Source organism: Cervus elaphus, chromosome 15, assembly GCF_910594005.1.
Source record: "Cervus elaphus chromosome 15, mCerEla1.1, whole genome shotgun sequence".
In the NCBI taxonomy this organism is placed as follows: domain Eukaryota; kingdom Metazoa; phylum Chordata; class Mammalia; order Artiodactyla; family Cervidae; genus Cervus; species Cervus elaphus.
Window position 1 is genome coordinate 19583991 of NC_057829.1, and position 24130 is coordinate 19608120.

The 24130-nt window shown below is 39.1% G+C and overlaps 2 protein-coding genes across 2 annotated transcripts in view; one reads left to right on the forward strand and one right to left on the reverse strand.

Moving 5' to 3' along the window:
* The window catches only part of JMJD1C (jumonji domain containing 1C), a 302277-nt gene extending 283694 nt beyond the window's left edge, over positions 1-18583 (reverse strand). Inside the window, exon 1 of the mRNA XM_043927017.1 lies at positions 18360-18583. The gene's annotated coding sequence lies outside the window, so the exon portion shown is untranslated. The remainder of the gene's footprint in view (positions 1-18359) is intronic.
* The window catches only part of REEP3 (receptor accessory protein 3), a 98539-nt gene continuing 92431 nt past the window's right edge, over positions 18023-24130 (forward strand). Inside the window, exon 1 of the mRNA XM_043927025.1 lies at positions 18023-18200. Within this exon, the coding sequence (XP_043782960.1) occupies positions 18169-18200 (32 nt within the window). The 5' untranslated portion in view covers positions 18023-18168. The remainder of the gene's footprint in view (positions 18201-24130) is intronic.

The following is a 24130-nucleotide window of genomic DNA, read 5'->3' on the forward strand; positions in this document are numbered from 1 at the left end:
AGTCTAGAAAACAGCTTCATCTTCGAGAGCAGTGTCAGATAAAAGTATTAGCTTTCTTATTTAAAGGAGGAAAAAAGGACCATGACTTAAAATTGTATGGATTTCTCTCCCTTCTTTTCTTTACTTATTCTTTTCCTTATCTTCTTTTTTCAACACCATTGATAATTTTAGAAAGTTCTCTGGGTATGGTAACCTGATAAAATTATACATTTATAACAGGAAAATTTAAATAATATTAAAATCTAGACTGACATCTATGTAGGACTCACAGATTATTTTTAAGTAGAAGGGAATAAAACATAATTTCAGAAAGTACCAATTATTTAAATTAAAATAATACAGTCAAAAGTACCTAAAAGGAAAAAGCATAAATGTTCTGCTTTCACACATAAATTGATTTGTGGTTTATCCATCAATACTTTGGTAACCTGATGCAAAGAGGTGACCCATTGGAAAAGACCATGATGCTGAGAAAGACTGAAGGCAAAAGGAGAAGAGGGTGGCAGAGAATGAGATGGTTAGATAGCATACTGACTCAATGGACATGAATTTGAGCAAACTCTGTAACCAGTCCATCCTAAAGGAGATCAGTACTGGGTGTTCACTGGAAGGACTGATGTTGAAGCTGAAACTCCAATACTTGGCCACCTGATGTGAAGAGCTGACTCATTTGAAAAGACCCTGATGCTGGAAAAGATTGAGGACAGGAGGAGAAGGGGATGACAGAGGATGAGATGGTTGGATGGCGTCACCGACTCGATGGACATGAGTTTGGGTAAACTCCGGGAGTTGGTGATGGACAGGAAGGCCTGGCGTGCTGTGGTTCATGGGGTCGCAAAGAGTCGGACACGACTGAGCGACTGAACTGAACTGAACTGGGAGACAGTGAAGGACAGGGAAGCCTGAGGTGCTGCAGTCTATGGGGTCTGAAGGACTGAACAATAACATTTTCATGGATCACACAAGTGGCCACCATAAATAGAGGTAATAATGTTAAACAAGAGTAGAAAAGTCTGATAAAATTAGAAGTCTCCCAAACTACTTTAGAAATGTTCTTTTTCTAACCCGTATCTCCAAATCACATTTCAAAAAAAGAAAAGAGAGAAATGTGACATCAGGAAGTTTTTTCTTCCTGCAAGTGATCAGAAGCAGGGTATATGATTTCTTGGTAGTCTGACTTTCAACTACTTTTCAAAATACAGATGATTATTGATCCATAGTAAAGAACTACAAAGCTCCATTATAAAATAAATTTCTAGGTTCCAAAAGTGAAAATATATTAAATTTTAAATGTCACATTTTAACTCCATACTTTCAAGAGGTAAACATATTTAGATTAACTTCCTGATATTCTGGGCAAGACTCAACACAATATGATACTAAAATAAAATAATTTAGTTTTAAAAGACACTATTGTGGGTGTGAAGAAATCGTCACTAGCCTCCCATTGGTAAAAGCTGTGAATTGCTATCAACTTTTCTGATGACAATTTGGCAGCACCTACAACAACGTTTAACATATATCTACTCAAACACTGGGCTTCCCTGGTGGCTCAGATGGTAAAGAATCTGCCGGCAATGCAGGAGATCCAGGTTTGATCCCTGAGTCAGAAAGATCCCTGGAGAGGGAATGGCAACCCACTCCACTATTTCTTGCCTGGAAAACTCCACGGACACAGGAGCCTGGTGAGCTACAGTCCGTGAGTCTGCAGATGAGTCGGACATGACTGAGAGACTAACATACACACATTCTTAAACATGGCCATTTCCCTTCTAGGAATTTTGTCCTATTAAAATACATGGTCAAATGAACAAGAGTAAACACATAGTAATGCTTCCTGTAGTAATGTTATTGACAGAGAAAATCTTAAGAGGCAAAATATATACTGATGTGTTATAAATTTATAGATGAAGAAACAGAGTCTCATACTGGTGTAAAGATGAAGGCATACCACATATATATTCTAAACAGTTTCCAAAAGTATAATACCTTCACTTCACTTTATTCCTCAAAGCTGAGATCAAATGTCATTGCCTTGAGGAAGACTTCCTAAAGACCCATCTTTCTTCTATGTGAAGTGACCTCCTATGAACTTTTATACCAAAAGCCCAACATATTTTAGTACTTATAACATCCTAAAGGAAATCAGTCCTGAATATTCATTGGAAGGACTGATGTTGAAGCTGAAACGCCAGTCCTTTGGTCACTTGATGAGAAGAACTGACCCACTGGAAAAGACCCTGATGCTGGGAAAGATTGAAGGCATGAGGAGAAGGGGACGACAGAGGATGAGATGTTGGATGGCATCACCGACTCAATGGACATGAGTTTGAGTAAACTCTGGGAGTTGGTGATGGACAGGGAGGCCTGGTGTCCTGCAGTCCATGGGGTTGCAAAGAGTCGGACACAACTGAGCGACTGAACTGAACTGAACACCATGCTTTAATTATTCACAAAGCAGGGACTATGTTTTATATCTGTTTATCTAAATACCAAGCACAGTGCCTAGGTATTAAAGAACAAAAACAGAAACTCATTTCCTGGAACTGTTCGCTAAAAAACCAAGTAGCAGTGAGTACCAAGCACTCAGACTATAGTCTCTAAACACCAAGTTTCTTTGAACAAATGCCTGATTCCAGGTCTGGATCAGGACATTTACATGATTCTGGAGTGTCTTATCATTCCAAAAAGCAAAGAAGCAATCAAGGGCAACTAAGGTCATGTTAGGAAAACGTAAGAGCTAACTTGAAGAGTCTTTCACTAGCCAATCTGAGTGTCTGTTAGATAACAATGGGCTAAAACATTAAATATTTGTAAATCCACAAATTCATCAAAGGATACTAAAATTAACTTACTCACCATCATCCGAGGATCCTAAGGAACCAACTCGTTAGCTTGAAAACTGATAAACAAGGGGAAAAAAATTGAACATTTATCCTTCCTTTTTTATTAAACTTCATTTTGGGGTAACAAATAGTTGACAAGGAAAATTTCTCTACTCAAAAATATTTTAATAATTAAATATGAGAAAGATTTAATTAAAAAAAGAGTATCACCATTTTGCAATTCCTAATGAATTAACAGATCTATACAATAACCATCAATGGCCACCAATAGACATGTGCCCCTTAATGGAAATATGCAACCCAATTTATGAGGTAGCCGAGCCAAAGAACTCAAACCTCTAAATCTAACCACCAATCTGTAGGAAATGCAGGGTCACAGGAACAAGTTAAATGATATCACAGGTATGCAATTAGTCAAATCAAGACTGAGGAACCTCTACAGGATAAACAACCTAATTTCTTCAACAAACTTGGACCTTTATAAGGTGCTGTCATGAGGGGATGGGACTGGCCAGAAGACTACATAGAAGAGAGAGTCTTCTGTTACCTTTTAGTAATTTATTCTGTAACACTCATGATGGGATCTCTGCTTCAACCCTACTCTCATCCACTTGCAAGGGTCTCTGGCCCACTTTTATATACTATTGCTTGAAGCTGGCTATCCCGACCTCAGTGCTAAAACTTCCCTTTATTTGTGAAGTCCTGAGATATTCCCTTAAATTCAAAAGACATGGAGCTTCACCTCCATTTTTCTCATCTCTCCTCCATAAGTTTCATTATTTCCTTCTGAGTTGTGACGACCTGAATTTCTGTTTCAAATTATCCATGCCTCCTTCCATGCAAGATGGCTTTTTATCCCCACCCAATGCCGTATGACTTGCACAACAACAGTTGGGTTATACTTCCCTGATTGATTTTCGCGTTTGCCATACGACTCGCCTAAGCCAATATAACGTGAGTGGAAATGCCAGGTCTGAGCAAATGCTTTCATTGCATGTTTCTACCAGTTCTGTTTAGTCAGAAGAAAAGCATGTCCCAAATAAAAGAGTTTATTCCTTCAGCCTGAATCCTGGAAATGAGAAGATGACTGAAGAAGATCCCCAGCCAGGTGCAACTAACATAACCTGAGCAAGAAACAAGGCGGGAGGGAGGATCGGGGTGGGGAACACATGTAAATCCATGGCTGATTCATGTCAATGTGTGACAAAAACCACTGCAATACTGTAAAGTAATCAGCCTCCAACTAATAAAAATAAATAAAAAAAAGAAACAAACCCACACTGCTGTAAACTACTGAGATTTTAAAGTCAGCTGTTAGTGCAGCAAACCGAGCAAAACCTAGTACGTGGTAATAAAAGAGAGACAGGATTTTTAAATAGCTACAAAAGGTTTTTCTTAAAGTAGTCCACAGCTTCTTTTCCTTTAGAACTTAGTTCATCAAAAAAAAAAAAAAAAACTCAAGAAAAATGAAAACATATTTCCACACAAAAACTTGTACATGTATGTTTATAGAAGCATTATTCATAATGTCCCAAAAGCAGAAACAATCCAAATGCCCACTGGTTGATGCACGGATTAAATAAAATGCTGTCTATCCATATAGTAGAATTTTATTCAGCAATAAAAATGAATTAAGTTCGGATGCAGGCTACAAATGGTTGAACTTGGAAAACATTTTGCTAAGTCAAAACAGTCAGTCAAAAAGACCACGTACTGTACAATTTCATTTATGTATATGTATGAAGTTTCTTTGGGGAATGATTAGGGTGATTTAAAACTAATTGTAAAAGGTGGATAACTGTACATATGCTAAAAACAACACAATTGTACACTTTAAAATAAGGGTAAGTTACATGCAATGTGAATTATAAGACTGTTATTTTTAAAAGTCTATAAGTGGATATTTTTAAAAAGTTATACCAGTATAAATGAAATAAACCAATTTTCTGCTCTAAAGCTGTACAAGTTTACTTTGCAAACTAGGAGAACATACTGGCGTAACAACCTGAGTAAAAAGCCCTAAGTACCTAGAAAAGAGTACATAAATAGCATACTTCAGAAAACATTCAGGATACAAGCTTGGCGTAAAAAAGATTTTTAATTGATTCTAAGTGTAACTTTCGGATGATATGGATTCAAAAAACAAGCCTTCAGAAAACAAAGTAACCCAGAAACCTTTGTTCAAGGTCAAAGCAACCAATTACTATGAGCTGTTCTCTACACAGGTATAGTCAAGTTGTTCTTCACTTTGGAAAAATATAAATCAGTCAATAGTAACTGAGCACAGTGGGCCGTTAAGATACATAAAGGTTATCTCTCAGTCATTTGCAAATCCTCAAATTCGTAAATAAAATGGTGGCACCTAATTTTGCCTATTCAATGAAGTAAAGTAACCATAACAAAGTTAGGCAATTGTTGGGAAGAAAAACAGAAAGTCATCACATATTCTGAGTAAAGTGATCATATCCAAGACGTGAGTGATTCACTCCTACACATAAGGCTCCTAATTTTGTGCCTGAATATAATTATAAAAATTACTAGCTCCTGGGCCTTCAAGGTCTCAAACAACTGAAACACATAATACAAGAATGACATCTCTGCACACAAAGCATGAGGATGGGAAGAGAGACAGAGACACACACCAACCAACCACACCTTCTTCCTTTTCTCAAGAACTTTACAAACTAGTCCAGGAAACTAGACAATCAAGTAATGGTGCTGTCACGGAGTCTGACAATAATTTAAAAACAAAAACGTAACCATTTTGTGCCAGACCCATACTAAGCATATTACATAAACACTCGCTCATTTAATTTCTGACAAGGCCACAGGAGAGGGCTTGTCTAGACCGCAAAGCATCTGACCAAAGATCACACACACAGTCAAGCTGATGAGGTCAGAATCCAAGCCGCAGCATTCAGCATAAAATCCTCACTTTTAATCATTAAGCTACATTGCTTAATGACCTTTAAAAATACATTATCAAAAAATAAAAAATAAAAATACATGATCAACATTGGGATTAGAAAGCACACATGGGGACTTCTCTGGTGGGCCAGCGGCTAAGACTCTGGGCTCCCTCTACAGGGGGCCTGAGTCCAATCCCGGGTCAAGGAACTATATTCCGAATGCCATAACTGAGAGCCAGAATAGCCAAGTAAATAAATGTTTTTTAAAACATAAAATACATCCTCAAAAAAAGAAAGCACAATGTGAGGAGAGAGAGACAGAAATGAAAGAGTGATACGGTCATCATGACGAAACATCACAAGCAATACGACAGACGCAGTGGGATTCAGAAGAGTCCGATTCTGGCAGGCATACCGCAAGTAAGTAAATGAAATGACTCTGAAAATGTACCGAGTCACTAATCTAATAAAAATAGAAAGAAAGGAGACTGAGAGCAGTAGTTTGCAAATGGGGCCAACCATGTCTGTGTAAGAGACGGCTTATCAGCATCACAGCCATGGCCTTTAATCTCTCATCCACAAGAAGCAGGGGGCTTCAGAGAGCTTCAAGTATTTGAAACAATCCCCTTATCTGATAAAAGCATTGAAATTAGTTTTATTTCCAAGACACCTGCTTACAAAATATTTAACGTTTTTCAGCCCCCCTAAAGAATGTAAATTTTAATTTTGCCTTTCCTTAATTAGTGAAGGTCATCACCATAAATGCAGGGCAACGTCCTGGGGCGTTACTGAAGTTAGAAGTGTGGGGCTGCCTGGCTCAACAAACAAACCGCCACGCTTATTTCAACACCTTGTCTGTGCCTCACAATTTTCACATCCTCCCTGGCTAAAAATTTTAAATTATTACAAACAAGGACACTTCAATTCTTTGATTAATTAATAATGCCTTATAACAAAATAGACATTTTATATAAAGAAGGTGAGACACTGATCAAAATAAAGATTAAGCATATCAAAGAAAATCCCTAGTTAACAGTGTAGAAATAGATAACTTCAAATCATTCATTAGAAATCCTAAGAAACAAGAAATGTATCATATATTGACAATTATACAAAACCTGTAATTGTTTTAGTTCAAAAATGAAGCATTAGCACAATATGATTTCTTAATAGGACTCATATTATTTTAAAGTATTAAGTGCATATAACTATGAGCAATAAAGTGATAAACACACAAAAAAACCCACACAACAACACACTCCTGGAAAAAGGAGTTACCAACCTATTACCCAATACCTGAATAAAACAGATAAAGAGACATAGTATTATTCAAATTCTTTAAAAGTCTTAAGTTATTAATTTTTAAGCTTTAATCCACAAAAATCAGATAACAGAACTTTTCTAAAATTTATAGGCAAAGTGACTGAAGACCGATGCTAACTGTACTTTGATTTTTAAGTTAAAAAACCAGACGTCACATTCAGTTCCTTCTCCTTATACTTACTCTTAAAAGGTACTAAATCTAAGATTCTTTTCACGGTTAAAAAAAAAAAAGTATCACAATTTTAGTATTTAAAATCTAGCCAAATTGGCCATTAAATAATTTTTTTAATATGAGTAAGTAAAACTAAAATACAACTTCTAAGGAAATGTTTTTCTTCCCATGTTAAAATAACATGCCAATGGCTACCAAGGAAATATACTTTAAGAACATTCATTTGCACAGATTCCAATTATGAAATGTGTTGCAATAACATGGAATGCATGGAAAACACTTGAGGTGAGAATCATTTTTACAAGTTTTGCCAATTTGGGAGTATTATGCCTTCTATCTCCTTACTTTGACATAAAATGACCTCTAAAACATCACCAGCAGCTCATTATCCACTTACTATTGAAGCTGAAGTTTGTTTCCCCTCACTCTGTACTCAGTGAATATTCAACAGCTGTTTTTATGAATAGGCTAGAGGTTAAAAAAAAAAAGCTAGGTCTTTAATCTCCCTCCACCCACAACTGCCAATATAATAAATTGTTTTCTCAATTCATCTTTCTTGTTGTTAAAGGAAAGAGAATCAATACCTGGGGATAAGAAGATCGAACTCTGAATCCAAAATCTACAATACAATATTCCAGGAATATGAGCTGCAAAGCTCTAAGCAGCAATAGCAATTATAAAAGTAGAATAATAGCTAGTAATTATTGAAGTTTTTTGTACAACGTATCAAGTAAAGTGAGTGTGTGTTAGTCGCTCAGTCGTATCTGACTCTCTGCGATCCCATGGACTATAGCTCACCAGGCTCCTCTGTCCAAGGAATTCTCCGGGCAAGAATACTGGAATGGGTTGCCATTTCCTTCTCTACGGCATCTTCCCGACCCAGGGATCGAACCCAAGTCTCCCGCTTTGAGGGCAAATTCTTTACCTTCAGAGCCACCAGGGAAGTTCATCTGTCTAAATACTTTAACATAATCAACTCATTCCAGCCTTACTTTCCTTTTTCTAAAGTCATATAATTAACATCATCCTTCTTTGTTTCATTTTTTTAAAGCACTTCCACATTTTTCTTTAACTCACATCTGTAGGGTCTTGAACTATGGAAACAAAAACAAACTATCCTAACTGCCTAAATTTCAACTGGCTCCGTTGTTGTTGTTCAGTCACTTAAGTCACTCCCTGCGACCCCACGGACTGCAGCACGTTAGGCTTCACTGTCCTTCACTCTCTCTCGGAGTTCGTTCAAAGTCACGTCCATAAAGCGGTGATGCCATCCAACCATCTCATCCTCTGTCGCCCCCTTCTCCTCTTGCCCTCAATCACTCCTTTCGAAAGAAAATGGGAAAAGAGACTACTTCAGCAGAGTTGCATCCAGCAATTTAGCAAACGGTAACAGCCTAAGATGACAGTGCCAAACGTGGAACAGGTCTTCCCATCTCCACCTTGGCCTCCCTACCCTCGCTCTCCTCTCCCAACTCCCAGGGTCTCCGGAGACCAGAGCCCACCACCTTCCTGCTGCAGCCCAACCCTCCAGGCCTCGACTTTCCCACTTGACCGTAAGGCTCAAGACCGAGTTGGGGGACAAAAGAATAAGGTGCTGAAAGGCATCAGTCACTCTTCAAATTCCCAACTCGCTGGGGAGGTTAAAAAAAAAGAAACCCGAGGTAACAGGAGGTTCTGCTTCTAAGAAGTGGCAGAGACGAGGCCGGCAGGGCTGGGATAAAGTAGAAGACAACAAATCTACAAGAGGCGAAATAAGGGGTAAAGAGCGACACAGCGGAGGTCCCGAGGAAGTCCCAAGAGTCACAGCAAGAAGCTGCTTGCCTGGTTAAAAATGAGGGGAGGAGGGCAGCAAATCATTAGTAATCAAAGATATCTGAGGAAAAATATTTTTATAATATGGGATTCATAACGGAAAAACAATTTAAGAGATCTCTTGCGTGAAAATTTGGGGAGACAATGGACTAAATGACCTCAACGATCTGCGGTGGATCTAACAACATCTGATTCTTTGCCTAACCAATGCTTCTACCCCAGAAATATGTCACTCCACCCTCGCTCCAGTGCCTTCCTCCTTTCAAATTGCACACTCACAACCTACCAGCTACTTTTCATTACCACTGGAATTAAAAGAAACCAATTGTATTAAAATATAGTTATCAAAACAGTACAAGAAAATGTGATTTGATAACACTGTATGTGCTTTTTAAATCAACTCAGTAAACAATAAGTGAAAACAGTGGATACAGTGACAGACTTTATTTCTGGAGGCTCCAAAATCACTGCAGATGGTGACTGCAGCCATGAAATTAAAATACGCTTGCTCCTTGGAAGAAGGTGATGACCAACCTAGATAGCATATTAAAAAGCAGAGACATTACTTTCTCAACAAAGGTCCATCTAGTCAAAAGTTATAGTTTTTCCAGTAGTCATGTATAGATGTGGGAGTTGGACTATAAAGAAAGCTGAGCACTAAAGAATTGATACTTTTGAACTGTGCTGTTGGAGAAGACTCTTGAGAGTCCCTTGGACTGCAAGGAGATCAACCAGTCCATCCTAAAGGAAATCAGTCCTGAGTGTTCATTGGAAGGACTGATGCTGAAGCTGAAACTCCAATGTTTGGGCCACCTGATGCGTAAGAGCTGACTCATTTGAAAAGACCCTGATGCTGGGAAAGACTGCAGGCGGGAGGAGAAGAGGACGACAGAGGACGAGATGGTTGGATGGCATCAGCGACTCAATGGACATGAGTTTGAGTAAACTCTGGGAGCTGGTAACGGACAGGGAGACCTGGCATGCTGCAGTCCACAGGGTCACAAAGAGTTGGACACGACTGAGAGACTGAACTGGACTGAACATAGCAGACCTACCACAGTTTCAAAGTAATGATGTGTGGTATAAGTAACATTTCAAGACACCTGCAAAAAATTTAATGTGATATGAAAATACCTGTGATTTCTATCCATGAAAAGTTAAAACTGGTACAAATAATACTGTGGTTTGTTTCGTATCGGTACATTCATAGCTGAAGTTTATGCTAACTTTCAGGAAAACATTAGTAGAAAAGAAGTTATTTTTCACCTTCTAAGTTCATTGCCTCCTGAACTCTATTCAGAAACCTAATTTGTGAACCCCAAATTAAGAGGCTTTGGTTAAATCCCTGATTATTTTCTCTCCAGGTTAATATAACAGCCTTGGGACGGCGCGCCCTGCCTCCAATATTTCGTCAAATCTATCCTTCACCCTGATAAAGGATCACAAAGGTTCATCTTCAAACAGTACTCCCCTGCTTAAGATCCCTGGACCGGCCCCTCACGGCCTGTAGGACTGTACGGCATTGACAGATGCACTCTCCTGACTCTGTTTCTCTAAGACAGTACTTCGACTAGTTTCCCAGCATTACACTGAACTTTCAAAACTTTCTGCCATGTTCTCTTTTCTACTTGTACACGACTCCACTGAAGTGTGTGTGTGTGACAGTCGCTCAGTTGTGTCCAATTCTTTGTGACCGCATGGACTATACAGTCCATGGAATTCTCCAGGCCAGAACACTAGAGTGGGTAGCCTTTCCCTTCTCCAGAGGAATCTTCCCAACCCAGGGATCAAACCCAGGTCTCGCACACTGCAGGCGGATTCTTTACCAGCTGAGCCACAAAGGAAGCCTATCATCCTCCAAAGCATCAGTGTCCTTTCCCGCAAACAGACCAATCTCTTCCTTGCCTATGAACTTCAAAATCAGTAAAGATTTTTGCCTGGCATATTATCCTGGGCTGTGGTTATCTGCACATATCCTTTTCCCCATACATGACAGTTTCTTTTTCCCCAAATTCAGTGTTCCCCCTGCTGCAAAAAGTGGTCTTGAGTATTTCTGAACTTTTCTAAACCAAAAATAATATCTCATATCCTGATTAGAGTTCAGTTTACAAAGGGATTTCTTACGTGTCCTTGTTTAAGTCTTATGAAGACAAGCAGTCTAAAGGATTACCTTAATAAGCCTATAAAAATAAGCAGTCTAAAGCTTTACCTTTGTTTTGTAGATGAGGAAACAGAAGTCCAGAGAGATAAATGATAAGACCTGAGCAAGTCAGTTTAACAAGCTGCTGCTGCTGCTATTAAGTCACTTCAGTCGTGTCCGACTCTGTGCGACCCCATCCCTGAGTTGGGATTATAAAATGCAAGCTCAAAAAAAAAATAAATAAATAAATAAATAAATAAAATGTAGGCTCCTTGGTGCAACACTTACTGTGAATGTACCAGGCCCAGGACAGGTACAAAAAAAGCATGAGAGTGCTTCTTTTTCAAGAAACTATTCAACATGGTACCAATATGACCCTATGAGCAACAGCTTTTTTTTTTTTTTTAATACAGTAGTACAAGTCCTTTGCCGTACACCTGAAACTATCACAACATTGTTAACCAACTATGCTCCAATATAAAATAAAAAATTTTTAAGTATAAGTCCTGTAACAAAATTATAACATAAAGCTAAACATTCCCTAATGTTTAAAAATACAACCAGTTTTCCCTTTTAAAGTTTTTAACTACATTATTCTATTATTCTAGACCTCTGAAATAAAAGTTTCTTGTAAATACTAGTTAAATATTACACAACTAACAAGGGGTTATTACTTCCATCTCTAGAAAGAGAAACTAAAGTAATAGCTTAACATTTTAAGAATGTTCCAATTTAAAACTGTCAGGTAAGAATTCGTGACATTTATTACCCTGCTAATTCCTATTTATTTTGATCAAGTTGTTGAAATTTTTCAACTCAATTTTCACATGTTATAACATGGCCAAGAATTTTGGTTCCCAATAGATCTCTCTTTTGAAATTTGAGGCTTACAGAACATTGAGCTTTCAAGAGGGTGCTGCATGGACAGTACAGAACAGAATTCAATTCAATGAAGCAAACATTTATTCTTATATGCAAGGCTGGTAATGCAGGATGTGATGTGGAAGACCTAATTCCCGCTTTCGAGAAGCTTACTAGGAGGGATGGCAACCATAAAAATATCTATAATTTTTAAAATATGATGCTTATTATGCTTTAAATGTGATGCTTTACATATTACATACCTTAGGTAAACCTTCACGTAAGCAATTGGAGTAAAAAAAAAAATTTTTAAACATCCAAAATATCCTTATTTGGAATGAAAAATATACTGTATATACTACACAGGATGGATATTACATAGTGGTGGAAATCCATGAACTATAGTCACAAGTAACAATAGGGAAGTCTCAAAAACAGGATACAAGTAAAGGAGAAAAGTATTAGGGCAGGAGAGAAGGAGAACGTAGAGGGTCCGCAAGGAAAGGAAAGATGAGGAGTTTCTTCAAGTGATTTTTAGCGAGAGTACATGCTTTCTTAGAACCAGGAATAATTTTTTTTTTTTAAAGGATGGTGGTAATTACATAAAGGAATTTCAAGGTAAGGGAAGGCGAGGAAAGGAGGCAAGCCCTGGTGGAAGGCTAGAGCTCGCTTGGTGCTGGGTATTTCCCTTCCCCTGTTAGGTTAGGTTCCGGTGAAATAGTTTCTCCTGAGGGCACAACTTGTTAAAAAGAGCATTTCAAAGAGTATTTGGTGTATTTCCAAATGGTTTCTTTTTCCTTCCCCTGCCGGCTTCCAGCAGGGAGGAACTTTTCTCCCACATTAAGATCTGATTCTCCTGCAGCTTTTAACTCTCAGAGTTGTCCACCCTGGGCTGGTTGGTTGATTGATGGCTCAGGCTTTCCTACCCTAGCACTGATCCTTGCAGAGGTTTCCACTCTGGTGAGTGGTAATTCTCTGTACTGCCTGCCTCTCTCTCCAATTTGGGAGAACATTCATGACCTCATTTCTCTGAAGCATCTAAAAAGAGCTGTTAATTTTTTTAGTTTGTCCAGCTTTTTACTTGTTGTTAGATTACAGTGGCAACTCCTAAGCTCCTTCTTCCATGCCAGACTGGAAACCAGATATTCTTGAGTTTTGTGATATGTTTTTAATTAATGGTTTTTTAACAAGTGCTTTGTATATTAAGAATATTAACCTTTGGTTTTACGAATGTTTTTCCCCAATTTGTCATTTGTCTTGAAATTTTGTTTATGTTGTTTCTGACGACATAGGAGTTTTAAAGTCTTATGCAATCAAATCTTATGAAATTTGCCCTTTTGGTTTCTGATTTTACAGCACGCATTGACAGGCCTTTTCATTATCAAGATTACATTGCCTTTACATGTGTTCCCTTTTTATACTTTCGCGGTACTTTTAGTTTTTACATTTACAGTTCTCTCCATCAAGAATTACTTTCTCTTCAGATTTTATTAAATGGCTAGCTGGCTGTCACAAAATCATTTACTAAATTTTACATCATGTCCCAACTGATGTAAAATTCTACTTTTATCTTAAATACCTATAAACAACTGAGTCTCATTCAAGACTTGACTCTCAGCAGACAAAAACAAAAACCCAGCAATAGAGATAGGCCTCGTAAGGCAGTGGATAGCTGGAGACAAGTGATAAAAGAAGACTAACTTTACACTGTTCACCCTTTCGAATTTTATTCCATGTGCTTTGAACTACCACTCAAAACTATCAACAAAAATTGTTTAAAGTTCTGCTTAGTGGACATAATAGAATTGCCAAATATTTCAGTCCTCTGTAAATTACATAACAACCCAATGTGTACCTGAGCAATACCTGAAATCATAGATCTACCTTGATTTCAAGTAGGTCAAGAACTATGATTTAAATGAACAGCTAAAGTACCTGAAATATGTCTAAATCCTTCATCATTGCAACCAAAGCTACTACCTCATACATGTAACAGCCTCAGATACGTGCATTCCCTAGACCCAGCCACCGGCAGATGCATTTTGCTTTCTTCATTGAATGTTGGCTAGTAACTATCAAAAACTTAATTCAGAATCTAATCTTTCTATTCTAATACAATCCAATTATGGTATTTTCAATACTATTTCTTTATAATTTGATTCAGATGCCAAAACTGGCCTGTTGTAACCATAATACCATAAAACAAACTGGCTAACACGTAAAAAACATTCATCTAGCCACAGATGGAAAAACAAAAGATTTTGTCTTTTAAGTTATTCTCTTTAAGATCCTCATGTCATTTTCTAAACAACTATTAAAGGTAGACTATACTTTTAATAAACTATAAAAGTTAGTCATTTTAGCCTTTCTATACATAAAAATATTTTCAAGCACTTGAAAATACTCCTCCAACAGAAATGGGAAGGTGACCTAGATTCAGTTTCATTAGTATACTCATTAATTATATAGATTAGATACTATCTCTGTACTCTGTAATTCTCTTACTATCTGCTCTCCGAGGTACCTTCCCACTCTTTTTTCCCTAATAAATCAGCTCCTTTAACATGTAGGAGACACATATTCCACGTATCTCCCAGGAACTCTAAAAGTGAAAACGCAGAAGAAAAATCAATTCTTTTTAATAGTCTAATTACCCTTACTCTTTAAAACCCCTTGCATTTGATTATCATAATATTATCATCCTCACTTAACAGGAAACATAGATACACTTGCCAAACATCACATGAATGGCAATTAGAAATAGGTTTCCTGATAGAATGTCCTTTGCCCTAAATATACTGCATCCCACCATGATTAAACACAACACCCAAAGAAAAGAGTCTATGCAGAACACAGTGAAGGAACCACTCAAATGAATATTAGCAATATGCTTTTTTAAAAGCAATTAAGTTTAGTATTTAAAGAAACAATTTTCCATCTTCTAAACAAGAAATGGTCTCAAGTATGCCAAAAGAGACCACCCTTTAAAAGGCAGCAGGTCATGTATTTCCTTTTCTCCCATGTCTCTGAGCCTTGCCTTACACGATGAAGCACTAACCTAATGGCCATCTACTATCAGATCTCAACTATCAAGGCACAGCCCAGTACACCCACTACTAAAATCTGGGTTCTTCTCATGTAAGGCAACTCCTCAGATGAAATTAAAATCTGTTTAGACTAAGAATTCTCAACCAAATCAGGCTTGATGTTCCCCTTTCATAAAATATTTGCCAGCTTCTGCTTTATCACCCAGAAATGAAATTAAAAACAATCTCCCTACAGACTTCAAACAAACCCATGTATCTATCCTAAATAAAACATAGATGGAAAAGTGAAATAAAAATCATTTAAAATAAGGCATGTATTTCAGCATGTTAATCTTGAAACAAAACTGAACTAGAAAACATACAAGAGTAATTACCAGCTAACCACGACAGCTATGAACGCAAAGTACTTTGTGACATAATTTTCCAAAACTGTAAACAACTCCTGATCAAATTGTGAACAAAACAAATCTTTCTTTCACAAGTTGCATCTAGAAATAGACACTGGAAAATTCAGTAGCGGTTAAAACCATGCTTTATACATAAAACAGAGGTTCTAGGTTCAGATAAGTACAAATATTACACAAATGTCAGGCAGTGTGTTCTTAAATCTTGCAAAACATGGGAATATTCTTTGTTCAGGACAGCCTGTGCACCTACAAAGAGTATATAGCAACCCATCAAATGCTAGTGGTTTGCCTCAATCATTCCAACAACCCCCAAAGAACACCTCCCAACCTCCCCCTAGAGGGAACCTCCATCTGGACCCACTGCCTTAAACACAATCGGGCTACCACAGTATAATGTAAAGAACACTTGGGAAACATGCTTTCGAGTTCCAGTTCTATCACCTATAAGTTACGTGGTCATTGGCAGTGAGTTCCCTAAACCTCAGTTTCCAGTGTACTAAACAGGAATAAACACTACCTGGGCTCTGAGTTGTAAAAGTTTTAAAAAACATTATTTGAACTTTTACTGGGCAATTACTCTATCCTAGACAATAGGAAAACACAAATAACTAATATACCATACCTGTCCTTAAACATTTTACCATTCAGTAGGTCAGACCTAGGTAAAACATAACTACAATATAAAGCAGAATGACAGGCATTAAATAGAAATTCAAGTAATTGATTATGGGGGCCTGGAGAAAATGAATAACTATGAAAATCAGGACATCTTCATGGCATAGGACACTGAAAGACTCTTGACAGGCAGAGAACAGGACACAAATTATTAAAGAAAAAATGAAGTACAGGCATAGGCACGGAACATGAAAATATAGCTTGGTTCAGAGAAGAAAGGTAAGGGAAAAAATACATTAGAGACTGGAAGGGCAGGAAAAATTAACGCTGTAAAAACATTTCAGGATCAGTTCATGGAGGAATCTGAATGCCATTCAAATACTTTGAGTTTTATTGGGCAAGAGAACTTTTTAGAAAACTGGTGTTTATGTGGCACACCTGATTTTCAAATAATGCTGAATAATGGCCAAAAATTATTCCAGACAAATGCAAATTTTCATTAATGAGATCCCTGAAATATATATGTCTTAAAATGCATAAATAAGCAAAAAGAGCCTCAGTTCAGTTCAGTCACTCAGTCATGTCCAATTCTTTGCGACCCAAGAGTAAAAAGCCTACCCAAGAGTAAAAAGGAGTTTCCGATTTCATTCCTTGCATAACAAAAACATTACTAATGTACTGAACCTGGGACCTTAAAAGAACTCAAGATAATCTCCTATTCGTTTTTTATTTTCTCTCAAACAAGTGGCAGAATTTTATAAAATGTATTTAGCGTACTTCATGTCAACCCTGGAAGACAAGAGGTAAACTGCAGTATTACTGACCTCTTTTTACTACAGGGAAACCGAGGAACAAAAAGAATAAATTACAGTATGGTCACAAAATAAACTATTATATTTCCTAGAACTTTTAATTAAAGGCTTAAGCCCACGTTTCATCCTTTACTCTTCGTACCATCTGAATACTAGAATTATCTTTTATTACCGTCTTAACAGGAAAAAAAAAAAAAGATGCGAATTAAATTTCAAGATCACTTCCTCGATTCGATACTGCCACCAAAAATATCAGTTTAAATTCTGCCTCCTGAAATTAAGATACCTGAGAGACCTGCAAGGTTCGACCAGTAACCCAACTTCCCCAAAAACAGACAGCTATAAATAGCAAGTCAGGTCAGGAATCCTAAATCCAACTTTTACTCTGAATATCTGGCAGGTCAGAGGTGTGTTTGTAATACAGGCTTTGCGGATGTGGTGATAGGAAGATGTCGTAAGAGGCCCAGAACAGTGGTATCTACACACTCACGACTGCAAACTTGAAATCCAAGGCTTTCCTCCTCTGCCCCTCCCTGCATTGCATCACAAACCAGGAGACTCCTGACAGGCCTGAGCAACGATTCTCCGACCTCTGCCTGAAAATGCGGTGCTTTGATGATGTCCAGGGCCTCAGTGAACACTGAGAACACCGATGTAGCTAAACACATCTCAAAATTTCTCCTCTCCAGAATCTAGGGCCTGGTCCAAAAGGACTCTGTCAGACACCGTTTCCACGACTACTATTTTGTTTTTCACACAGATATTAACAACCCCCAAGTCCCCTTCCTCGGCCTCTCACCACCCTCTCCCCTCTACGCCTGGTGGGCGTTCTGGACGAAAGGAGCCAGAACCCGGAGGTCAGAGCCAAGGATCCAGGCGGCAAGGCCGTACGGCGCGGGCAGGGGTCCCGGCAGCCCAGCCCCCGGAGCCGGGCAGCCCAGACTTGGCCTCGGCCAACGCGCCGCCGCCGCCTATCAGCGGAGCGTAGGGGCGGGGCTGGCTGGCTCCGCGGCGGCTCTGCCGGCGGGCGGGGAAGGGTGGGGGGGTACCGACCGCCGCGCAGCTCCGGCCGCCGCGCGCAGACACCGGGCCCGGCTCCCGAGGGCGCCAGCGCGGCCCCGGGGAGTGCCAGGAGCCGGAGGGCGCGCGGCCTGCCGTTGGCCGCCTGGTCCGCCACCCTCGGCACCCACCCGCCCCCGAGGTGGGGTCCAAGGCCCCGGGAAGATGGTGTCCTGGATCATCTCCAGAGCCGTGGTGTAAGTGCCGCTCACGGCGCCCCTCCGCCCCCACGCGAGGCCCCGGAGGCCGGGGGTGGCGGCAGGGCCCGGGAGGGGAAGGGAAGGCCCGGGCCTGGGCGGGGTGGGCTGGCCCGGCCTTGGGCCTGCCCGCGGTCTGGGAGCCCTCGGCCTCCTCACCCTAGTCCACGTCGCTGCGGGGCTCCCTGCGTCGGCCGAGGGCCCGGCTGCTGCGGTGCGGCCGGACTGCGTGCGGCTCGCCGGCCCTGCTCCCGCGGCGCTGGGTGGGCAGGCGCGCAGGGCAGGCGGCGCGCGCTCCCTGCTCGCTCTCCCCGCGCTGCGCGGCACCGCCCTGCGGGCCCGGGAGCGGCGCGCCTCGCGGCGGCGCCCTGCGCAGGCTCCGCAGAAACTAAGCGCGGGAGGCTCGGCGATCCTCCTGAGGATGCCGTGGCAGCGCCGAGCCTTTGTATCGGGCGTTGCGGGTCTCCCAGGGCGGCTGATTGCCTCTCGGTCACGTGTGGTAGGAGGAGAGATTTGTCTAAAAATCCGAGACCGCTCCCAGCTCAGATCCCTAGGAAGGGCCTCAGTTGCCCCGAGATTTACAGCTTATCGAGAAAGGAGCTCATTATTGAATGGCGACACTCGCCTGCTCGAACGGATCCCAGAATTTGGCCCTGTCGTGGTGGAAATATTTGCAAAGGGATTGAGAGGTTGCAGGTGCCTGTGGCCTTTGTTCGGATTATCCATTCATTTCATTGTGCTTTTACCACTGTTACAGGCCCATAAGAAAAAAATTAGTGGAGTTGTGGGGTTTACTCTGTAAAGATTGGACTGCAATTTAAACTGATTTTCTCCAATCCTTCTTGATTTAACCCCCACCTGGAACACGAAAGTCACGAAGTAAACAACAGTGACGTAGATATAGCCAGGGGCCCATGGATTCATTAATCATGATCTCTGTAGGAGTATTATCTCTGTACCTTTCTGAAATGTTTTCAGGTGGCAGGCTTTTCCGATTAACTTTATAATGTGGAAAAAAGAACATTGCCAGATTGCTCATTTATTTCTCAGTCAGAATTAGCTAATTTTTCTGTTGTTTGGTGTTTTGATTTGTTTTGGGTTTGTTTTGTTTTTTCTTTGAGAGTGAATCAATCGCTTGGTAGCCCTGTTTAACTTGATTTGCAGTAGCATTCAAGATGTGTCATTTGATTGTCTGAATGCAGTTTTTATCTTCCTCCGTATAGTTTTTAGTTTTAAAGCTTCAGAGGGGCCCATCTTCATTTGTACAAAACTAAAAATCAAGAAATAATACCACAGATGTCTTAAGATTTTGTTTTTTAGTTTAGGTTTTTTGTTGTTGTTTTTTTTTTGTTTTTTGGGGGGTTTTTTTGCCTTTTGGGGCCTTCTTTTAAGTCTATGTTTTCATAACACAGACGTAACTTTCCTGACCTGGTAGATGTCTACCAACTGTTGTGTCAGTGCTTGGAAAATCAAGTATCCAATTAAGACATTGTCGTGTTGTTTTGTTTGTATTTTTTTTATTCTCGGAGTTCCTTTAACCAGTTCTTTAACTGACAGAGAATTGTGAAGCACTCATTTAATTTGCATTCATCAAAGTCAGATTTTTGTTTTTGATCATTAACTATGAGTATGAATGTCTTCTATGTGCTATGTAGAACACAAGGATTAATCATATATGACCAATCTTAATGGAACTGACAGTTGCAATACCAGATACCTGCAGTACAGGGTGAAGTCTGTACAGTACAGGGTGAAGAGTTACACGCAGAGCTATAGGGTTTAGACAAGGAAGGGATTGTATCTGGTTGGAGAATCAGAAAAAGCAAGGGCGATTACATTTGAGATGGGCCTTCAAAGACGGACTGACTTTAGACAGCTGAAGATGAAAAAGGAGAGGATTCCAGATAAACGGGTCACTGTGAGCCAAAGAACAGAGAAGGGAAAGCCCAGATTAGTTACGGAGGACTTAGAGACTGGAGAGAGAAAGCTGGAAAGGTAGGCGGGGGCCTGTTTTCAAGGAATAGTCAAGGAGAAGTGATAGCTATTATTAGGCAGCCGTGGATTTGCTTTAGAGGATTCTGTGCCTTAGGTGAGATGGTTGTGAATGGTGAGACTCTGAAGATGGGAGACCCCTTAAGGAGTTCCCTAACTGGAGAGAGGATTAAAGCCTGCAGTGCTAGAATTTACAGAATTAAAAGTGCAAGGCAAAGGAAAGGGAGATAATAGTGAGGGAGAAAAGGTCATGAGAGTGTATTTATCAAGTGTCAGGAAGTTTATCTCTTGAGCCCTTGAACTATTAGCATATTAAAAAGCACACTTGCCAGGGAATATAAGCATCATTATATTTTGTCCTCTGCTCCTCAGTTTCTCTAAGCACTGCCCGTTTTCTACTCCCTTGATCACACAGAAGAGTAAGAACATGAAGGATCAACCCCAGGGTTTATACAAACTTGGAAACCTTTTCACACTCACAAATAGAATTTACTACATTGTTTCTAATCCTCTGGAACAGCCAGCTGGTCCTGAGCCTAAAGAAAGATCAGACAGTTCTCTCCATGTGAACCCTGGGCGATATGAACAAGGAACACAAGGACCCTCTTTAACCTGAGCTCCCTGAGTGCGTGAGCACTTTCTCCCTCGCCCAGTGGCAGACCCTTACTAGGAAGAGCACTGACTTGGTAATCAGCCCTGGATGCCAGTTAATGGACCCGGGCAATGTACTAAATCTGTGTTTCATCGTCTTAAAAATGATTATAATATTTACTACTTAAAACTGTTGTCAATATTTAGTTTAACTAAAACACACCAAATGTGCCTGACAGTTGTTATGCACTTAAAACTTAGTATATAGATAGGGTTTTTGTTTTTATGAGGGAGAGAAGTTAGATGGTGTAGCAAGAAATATCACTGGACTGTCATCATCATTAATGTTATCCTTGGAAACCTGGAATTTAGAACTAGCTTTGGTTGTATTAACCAGATGCATGACCTTTAGTCAGTTCTCACTGATTATAGACCTCTGTTTCTTACTCTGTAGAGGTAGAAGGGTCTGGGAATCTCCAAACTGTTTTGTCAGCTGTAGCATTCTGCGATGCTGTAAGGATTTTCATTTTTCTTCCAGTCTGTTTAAAATTAGCTTGCTTTATTTTTACAGGCAAAATTGAAAGGTTAGTTAGCAATTATTAAGTGATAGTAATCTGAGACTACCAAATGATATTATATGTAATATAATACGTGATACCCATAACCTTCTAAAACATGATTCTTAGAGGTTGAGGGAAATCCCATTTTTCTGATTTGTGTCTACAGCATAGCTGGTCATTATGATCAGGACTGAACGCAAATTGTCTGAATTCAAATATCAGCTGTGCCATTTAGTATTGGCTGCTGCCTACCCCATTGGATTAAATGTGTTCATATACATAATGTTCATTCTCCTCCATCAGGTAGATAGTAAGTATTCAGTAATGTTAGTAGTTATTATCAGAACAAGGAAGAACATATTCACCTACAGTCTCAGTGTACTGAACATTTAAACTATTTTCAGTTTACATTTTTCTTTGTCTTTCTGTGTAGGTTACATAGTGGTAATTAAAAGTATAGTAAAAGTGATTTTTACACTGCCATTTATTGTTATATGATAAGCATCTCCTACATTGCTCTGAAACCTTATTTTATATCTTCCATTTGCTCAGGCCACTATTCATAATTTTCATAGCCATTCTTTGATCTTTTAATTTTCCTTTTAGACCATTTCTAGTATCTCATTATCATAGGTAATGCTATAATGTAATTATAATACTGAATTGGATATCATTTATATATATTTTTAAAGTGTTTCCTTAGGATAAATATCCAAGAGGAGTATTTCTGAATCAAAGGTTATGAATATTTTTGTGACCTTTAATGTCAATGTCCAAATTGCTATCCAAAAAATAATTAATATTTTACACTACCACCAGCAAGGTATGAGTACTGTCTCTATCACAGTGTAGCCAGATTGGGAAGGTTTAATTTTTTTTAATGTTTTCCTAATGAATATAACATTGTTTTCTTTTGTATTTTTCTTATTAGCATTAATATTTGTCCTAATATTTATTATGTCATATACAAATAATCTATGCACTTTACCCATTAATCTCTTGCCTACTTAATAATTTACTTGTTTATCTGAACTCCTTACCTAATAAATCAACCTTAAGTCCTATTTGATGCAAGTGTGTTTCTACATCTAACTATACTTCTCTTTAGTTAAGTTATCCAGAGAGTTTATAGTTTTAATGCAGTTTATAGTTCAACTTGTTCATTTTTTATTTTGTGATTTTTTTTTCACTTCTAAATATAAAATATTTACTCCAAATATTTAATTAGAACTATTTTCTCATATAGAATTTTTAGATAAATTTAGAGACTTCCCTTTAAATTCCATAAATCTGCATTTCCCTTTTTACATCTTAACACATTTTAATTTTCCTCTTACTGTAATTTTATTATCTGGCAGTAGTAGTAAAACCTCAGTTCTCTTTCTTTAATTGGTCCTCTTCCATTGTATTTAGTGAGTATCTTTAGAGTCTAAATTACATCCCTTAAAAACCACACTCTAGCAGTTGTTTCCAACATCATCTGTTTTCCCTCTCCACTTTATCTTTCTTGTCAGCATGCAAACATGCTATTATTGCTCCCATCTTAAAAAAAAACAAACACCTCTCTTAATGTGCTCTACTTTCCATCTCATTTACCTATTTCTCTTCCTCTCATTAAAGCAAAAGACTCCTCAAAAGAACAGTCTACATACACCTTCACCAGTCATCCTTTGGGTCACTCTTGAACCCATACCAATTAGGCTCTACCATCAACTCCTCCACATGGCCAAAAGGGTTGGTCCTCTTCTGACTTAGCAGCAGCTTTTGATACAATTGCTCTTTCTCTCCTTGAAATACTTCCTTCACTTGGATTCCCAGAAACCTTGCTTGCATTGTTTTTTTTCTTAAACTCACTGGCCACTCCCTACTTAGTCTCCCTGGCCACATTCTTCCACATGCCCTGAATTATTAAAATTGATGTGTCCAGAGGCTCAGCCTTTTTCTTTTCTATCCATACCCCTATGAGGGCTCTCGTTAATTTACATCTTCAACCTAGACGTCTGCTGAACTCATGATCATATGTATTTTTAACTGCTTGAGTCTGCATGGAAACATCTGTCGGGTTGGCCAAAAAGTTCATTCTGTAAAACATTACAGAAAAACCCAAACAAACTTTTTGGCCAACCCAATAGAAGTCATCTTGAACTCAAGCTATCCAAAACTGAACCCCTGAATTGCCTTTTTGACCTGACTTTGGCAGCCTGCCCCAGCTCAATTATTGACAACTCAGGGCTTCATTCTGTTCAGTTCAGTTCAGTTCAGTCGCTCAGTCGTGTCCGACTCTGCCACCCCATGAATCGCAGCAAAACTTGGCATCATCCTTGATTCTTCTTTTTCTGTTGTTCTCTACATTGAATACTATGGTAAATCTCATTGACTCCATCTTCAAGATCTATCCAGATTCACCCAGTTCTCATCACCTTTACTTAACATTACTCTAGTGCAAGCCTGTTTCATTCCTGAAATGTATTATTATAAAAGCAACCTGCTTCTACCCTTTGTGTGTATATTTGTTAAGATTATGACAGGATTAATGGAAAACATCTTGAGTAATTTTTAAATCATTGGGAACTTTGAGGGCAGTCACAATTTACTAGTGATTTTTCTTCCTTTTGGTAAAATCTCAATAATAGCTAAAATGACTGTTGTTGTTTAGTTGCTAAGTCATGTCCAACTCTTTTGTGACCCCATGGACCATAGCCCGCCAGGCTCCTCTGTCCATGGGATTTCCCAGGCAAGAATACTGGCGTAGGTTGCCATCTCCTTCTCTAGGGGATCTTCCTGACC